We start from the raw sequence: 7002 nt of genomic DNA on the forward strand, positions 1-7002 counted from the left end.
TAAAACAATAACAAATCGGGAAACCATAATACATATTAGCATCAATTTACGTACAAAACATTGCAGTTCATAACCAGGCAAGCCACTTAAACCTCACTGATGTAGAGAAAAATAGATTGAAAACAAAGTTGCCCGGCGGATTCATTTGCATAATAGTTGACACACTGTCTGCATTGTCGGTCTTGATTCTGGACTCTCTTCCAAGCATAAAAGGGCAACCTCCAAGATTGATATCAGCTTATCTTGAATGTTTCGTGATGGTAATGGAAGCCGGGGGTCCAAAATTTCATTAAGTGATAGGTTCATGTTGGAAGATGAAGATGAAAGTGAGGAAATAAAATCACTCGGATGTTTCCCTTTGATCACTTCCAATGCTAATACTCCAAAGCTGTACACATCGCATTTTTCAGTAACTTTCATCGTGTAAGCAAGCTCTGCAAGGTGAACGATAAAAATAATCATGTAGATATAAGGCTGATTTATTAATTAATATAACAAAGGATCAATTTATTACTTTAAGAATGCAAACCTGGAGCAACATATCCAAATGTGCCTGCAAATTCAGTCCAATTGGACGAGCCTGGCTTTAGAAATTTTGCGATTCCGAAATCTGAAACACGAGTTTCATATTCTGAACTCAGCAACACATTCTTGCTTGATATGTCTCGATGGACAATTGGTGGGAAGCAATCATGATGCATGTAAGATAGAGCATTAGCTACACTTTTTATCACATTCATTCTTACAATCCAGCTGAATTCTTTTATTGATCCGTCATTGCTCAGAATCTCCGCCAAACTGCCCCTTTCAAGACATTCGTAAACTAAAAATGAGTGTCGGGGATGTGAACAGAAGCCATAAAATTTCACAATATTTCGATGCCGTATCTCTGTTAATGCCTTGATTTCGTTCAAGAATTCTCGTTGGACTGAAATTTCACTTAGAAGTAGTGAGTGAAATTTCTTGACTGCTACAACCTCCCCAGATGGTAGCTCACCTCTGTAAACACTTGCTTGTCCACCTATTCCAATGCATTGCTCAGCATCAAAATTTTTCGTCGCTCTGATGATTTCTTCATACACAATTTTGCCTTCAAAAGTTAATATTGAAAGCAGTCCTCGATGGTTCTCACAACTTCCTTTGTTTTCTTTCGAAGTCCTCTTCGTTCTTCCAAAAATTATTCCAATTACAAAGAACAAAAGAGCAAATACTCCCAAAATAGGAATTATAATTAAAAACCATTTGTTTTCGAAGACATGTTTTTGAGATACAAAGGCTTTGCAGGACTGAAAGCCTTCAACATCGCCGCACAATCCTCTGTTCCCTCGTAATGCCTGTATGGGATCATATTGGAATCCTGTACTGTTAGGAATTAGACCTAGTAACTCATTGTATGAGATGTCAATGCATGACAAGCCATGCATTCCTTCAAAGCAACTTGGAATTAAACCTGAGAGGTTATTGTGCGAGACATTAAGCTTCTCTAAGCTTTCCAGATTACAGATTTGGGGCGGTATCTCTCCTCCAAGGAAGTTATGACTCAAATCTAGCTCTGAAAGTTGAACCAACTTCTCCAATTCAACTGGAAATTCTTTTCGAAGCTGATTGTTGCTCAAGTTCAAGTAGTGCACTTTCAACAAGTTTCCAAGAGTTTCTGGGATAGAGCCGCTCAACTTATTTGTAGACAAGTCAAGATACTCTAGTTCGCTGAGTAAGCCAAGTACTCGAGGTAAGTTTCCAGAAAGTTTATTTCCATTTAAAACAAGATAGTTTAGGGACCTTAAATTGCCAAGTTCAATTGGAATCTCTCCAACTATTTGATTCAAAGAAAAATCAAGTTTATGCAGTTGGTATAACTTCCCAATCTCAGGAGGTATGCTCCCAGTGATGTTATTCATTGAAAAGTTTAAAGTCCCTAGTTGTTGACATTTACCCCAGCTAGACCAGATCTCGCCATAAAAATTGTTATGGCCCATATCTAAAAAGGTCAGGTTCGGATATATGCCAAAAACTTCAGATATGTTTCCAGTGAGATGGTTTTGTTCAAGATGTACTCTGTTTAAGCATGTTAAATTTCTGAGGCTTCTGGGAATTTGACCAAAAAGCTGATTGTTATCTATCTCTAGGTTAGTTAATTGCATGAGATTTCCTATTTCTCCGGGAACAGAACCAGAAAGACTGTTGGAGTACAGGTATAAGCCTTTTAAATTGGTGAAATTGCCAACTGAAGGAGGGATAGCACCGCTAAGATGATTCATGCAAAATCCTAAATTCAAGAGAGATTTGACATTTCCTTGAAATGGAGGGATAGAACCTGAAAGTGAATTTTCAGAAAGGTACAATTCAGCTAAATTGCTCAAGTTACACAAAGAAAGAGGGATTGAACCACTGAATTGATTGTTGAAGAAATGCAGACAGAGAAGAGACTTCAAGTTTCCTAAAGCTGGAGGAATAGAACTGGAGAGTGAGTTGGCAAAAAGATATAACAGAGCCAAGTTGCTTAAGTTACCCAAAGAAATGGGAATTGAGCCACTAAGTTTTTTGTGAGCCAAGTTTATCTCTGAGATAGATTTTAAATTTCCTATAGTTGATGGAATAGAGCCACAAAGTGAATTTTTATAAAGAATCAAGAGAGCCAAGTTGCTTAAGTTACCCAAAGAAGAAGGGATCCAACCAGACAAATTGTTTTGGCACAAAACAAGTTCTCTAAGATTGCTTAACTGTCCTACTTCACGTGGAACTGAGCCATGTAGCTGATTCGTATCAACGTAAAAGATCTTCAGCTGAGTTACGAGGCCGATTTCTGGTGGTATTACACCAGACAATTGATTACCTCCTAAATCAAGAATCTCAAGCTTAGAGAGGTTACCGATTTGAGGTGGGATGATGCCAGAGAATGTATTATTGAATAAATCAAGATACTCCAGCTTGTAGAGTCTACCGATTTCAGGTGGGATGATACCAAAAAATGCATTGCGCATTAGATTAAGATACTTAAGTTGAGGAAACGATGAGAATGAGAATTCATGGAGCGTACCTTTTAAACCAAGAGTGCTCAGGTTAATACTGATGACTCTTTTTGCAGGATTGCAATCAATTCCAAACCAAGCACACGGGATTTTTTTGATTTCTGAATAGGAAGAAACATTGGTTGCATCAACAGGATAAAGTGTCCATGAGGACAACAAAGAGTAGTTCTGATTTTGAAGGCTTGTTTTCCATTTGAGAAGAGCATATGCTTCTTTAGTATAACCAGAAGCAGCATTTTCTGAAAATTTTAGCAGAAGAAATAGGATCAGTATAATCAGGGTTGATGATGCCATTGTTTTATGTTTACGTGTTGGATTTTTTAATGCAGTCATAAACTGGAACTTGGCATTTATATATACAAGACCTCAAGACTTCAAAGTTTTCTGCTTGAGAATAATGGGGAAAAAGGTAATTTAATCCTCATTGGTGTGTTTCACGCTCATCTTATAATTCAGTCCATCGGCCCCACAATTAACTTTTAGTTGTATTACTAACTACTATTAAGGAGATCATATCAAAAAAAAAAAAAGAAAAAGAAAAAAAGAAAGAAAACCTACTGCTGAGGAGATAATCCCACATATGATTGAGAAAAAGTGATAAAATAATTATACAAGTTTGATGCACTATTAATATTGGTCTTTTCTGGATTTTGGCCACAGTCATCAAGATAGCACAGAGTCATTTGTGAGAGGGGAAAGGTGTTCTTGCTTTAAATATAAAAAGTAAATCGTGGGTCCTTAATTGGTTTGATGGGACTTTTAACATAATATGTTATTGCTTGATCGAGCATTTAGGTTTATTCTTTTTGAGAATATGCTAACATTGCATACTCTTACGTACCCCCATTTCACGTTCATATATCATCAATAAATTAAAATGCGTTGCTTTTATCAATCGATATCATATAACTTTTGACTTAGTGTTACTTTGTTAGTGGGTGTGAAAGCTGTATTAAGTGCGGCATTGAGCTTAGTCTCTGTAGTAATGGCGGCTCAACGTGTTTTGGGCCTTAGGGAAAAACATTTTCCTTAAGCCTATTTAAATTTAAAGTATTATTATTTTTTTTTTTGGATAGAAAATTTAAAGTATTATGAAATGCAGTTCTTGTTGAGCCAATTTAATTTTTTCTAATAAGTATTATAAAAATTTTCCTTGATCCTCTATTATAATGCTATTTCATGGAGTAATGATAACCATTCTAAATTTTTTATCCTAAATTTCATTCTAAATGATGCATTATTCATTAAGTAATTGATAGTTTTTTACAAGATCTAAATGAATTAATTGTATTATCTTATTAATCAACAGATAAATGTCACGTGATTTATGATAATTTATTGGGACAAAAAATTTGAGATGTGTAGGACTATTCATTTTAATGACCCTTCAGAATTCAACAATCGATAAAAAAAATTGATAAAATTGATTAAGCTGACTTGTTTTTTCCATTGATATATAAAATAAAATTGATGGCCCTTAATTGATTTGGTTGGTATTTTAACATATATATACTGAGAATTTGTACACTATGCTGTCATAAGATGTCCTTATGAATGACTTGCTTTTTCCAGTCAAGTTAATTTAATTGAGTCAAATCTTGTAAGTGCTTGCAAGTGGCGATTATATTATTTCGTTATAAGTACAATTTTTACCATATACGTATGGAGTGGTGTTTGATAAATTGTACAAAATGGTATAATTCAATTTTTTTTTTGGTTTGAAACAGAAAAAATTTCATTTATTTCAATTATTCAAACTTATTAAGGTAAAGCTATCAAATTATTAAAAATAAATGAGATTGGGGATATATTGAGACATTTTGCAAATTATGGGGGTGTAATAGACTATTAAACCAAATTATAAGGATGTGAAGGACGTTTACCTATTATTGGTGACGCAGCATAAAAGCATTTGGAAAAACTTCTACTCCGACGGCTATCTACCTCCCCAAACCTATTATAAATAGAAATAACAAAATATTAATTTTATCATCATCCTTTTTCATCAAATATTCCTTTATTCAAATAATTTCCTTTTGCATAAGAAAATGGGCTCTAAGCTTTTCCTGCTTTTCGCTCTTGTAGCGTCTATTGTACTTGTTTCTTCTTCGGAGGTGGCAGCTAGAAACCTAGCTAAGACTTTCACCAACATGCGAAAAGGTGAGCTTCTTGGTCAATTTGTATCCATTTTTTATTGCTGTCTTCATAACAAAACAATTAATTAAACTAATTTATTTTCCACATAAATGATTTGTTTGGAAAAATCCGTCAATAGTACATAATGCCTTGTGAATAATATGCTGACGAAATATTAACCATACGATGGGATGTTGTTTTTTGTTTGGGTTATTTTTATATACCTCCCCTGAGGTTTCACGTAATAACAGTTTAATACAAAGTATGACAGTATTTTTACATTCCTCTCATGTTGTTAATATAAAATTATGTATAATATCAGTATACAAGGTTAAAATCGTAAAAATTCATTTAAAATTAAAAAAAACTTAAAAAGTTAACCGTACTACTATTGGTAAGCGCGAAAAACCTGCTGCATCACTCCATTACCCAGTCCAATTCATTATTAAAAAAAAAATGCCTCCACAAGAAAACCTGCTACGAAGAGGTTAGTTTTTTTTTTTTAAAAGAAAACTATTGCAGTAAATCATAGCTTTGGTTTTCTTCGTTTTGGATGTATAAATTGGAAAAATCGATGCTGCCTTGTTGTGGATGTTTGTTGTAAAGAATTATGGGTTTTGCCTTATGTTGAACTAGCAGAAAAATCGCGTTAGTTTGATTACTATTCTGTGATATATCGAGGGGTTGACCCGAACCGAACCAAACCCGAAATTATATTCGGTTTTCGGTTTTGTTTCGGTTAACCCTGAAACCCAAACGGATAACAGTCAGCAACTTGAAGACAACAATTTCACAAAACAAAGCCCTCAAATCGATCAGCCTATCCATAACCCCAAATTCAAACCCTAACAGCCATGTCCTCTCTCATCTGATCACCCCTCCCAGTGATTCCTTCATGCCGGCCGCACCACATCCCGCCGTTGCAACCCACGATTTCGATCCCCTAATTCCTAATTTCACAAAACAAAACAAGCCTGAAGAGCCACATCCTTTCTCATCTAGTCATTCCTCTCGGTTCGGCGGTTCCCCTAACTTTCCTCTCTCACCACCACCACGTGCCTCGGCCTTGCCGTAACTACACCCGCCGCCATTGGTGATTTGTTGAAACGGAATCCAGGCATAGCCACTGAACAACTCATCACAATCGACGCCATTGAAACGCACTGATTGATACGCCCTGAAAAGATATGTGTTTGATAAGGCAGAGAGAAAAGCTGAGTGCATAGAATCAACCTGTGGCCAACACACCCTTGGCTGTTGGCTCGCTTGCAATGTGAACTGATTATAGCCACACTTGGGTGGACACTGCCTCTGACACATCGTCCGTGTTATTAGAACACATTTGGAGGGGGTGAAAAAAAGAAAATTTTGGGCTTGACACAAAGCCCAATAGTATTAAGGTTACATTTGGAAGTTTAAAAACACAGAATTGTGATAAATTATTGGGTTAATAACCGGGAAGTTGTACCTGTCAGCCTTGAAAGGGTATTTTTGTTATAATCATAGAACATAATTAAAGATTTTTGTTATAATCATAGAACATAATTAAAGAAATAAATTTTTATAATCATAGAACATGTTGCCATACGTACATGGGCAGCTAAGGTGGACACAACAGTCAAGGGTCTCAATGCAAGGCTTTAACGTTATAGATCGTTTGTTAATTGATTTTTCTTCATTTAAATAGCGCATGTACCGATGAAATTATGATCATTAAATTAAATTATGTGCCAAAAATGAGGATGATCCAATATTATTAGTTGTTTATGCTGTGACTATAGACACTGGTTAATTTGCAATGAAAGTTAATTTAGTACTTAACACCTTTCGAGACTGA

The 7002-nt window shown here is 35.4% G+C and overlaps 1 protein-coding gene across 1 annotated transcript; it reads right to left on the reverse strand.

Annotated features, from left to right (window-relative positions):
* On the reverse strand, positions 1-3332 carry LOC127900945 (MDIS1-interacting receptor like kinase 2-like). Its single transcript, XM_052436444.1, has 2 exons — positions 530-3332; positions 1-434 (listed from the first exon to the last, which is right to left on the reverse strand). The coding sequence occupies exons 1-2, from the start codon at positions 3321-3323 to the stop codon at positions 142-144; spliced, it is 3087 nt and encodes a 1028-aa protein (XP_052292404.1). The 5' UTR covers positions 3324-3332; the 3' UTR covers positions 1-141.
* Positions 3333-7002: the final 3670 nt, after the last annotated feature.

The sequence above is a fragment of the Citrus sinensis genome, chromosome 3 (genome assembly GCF_022201045.2).
Source record: "Citrus sinensis cultivar Valencia sweet orange chromosome 3, DVS_A1.0, whole genome shotgun sequence".
NCBI classification, from domain to species: domain Eukaryota; kingdom Viridiplantae; phylum Streptophyta; class Magnoliopsida; order Sapindales; family Rutaceae; genus Citrus; species Citrus sinensis.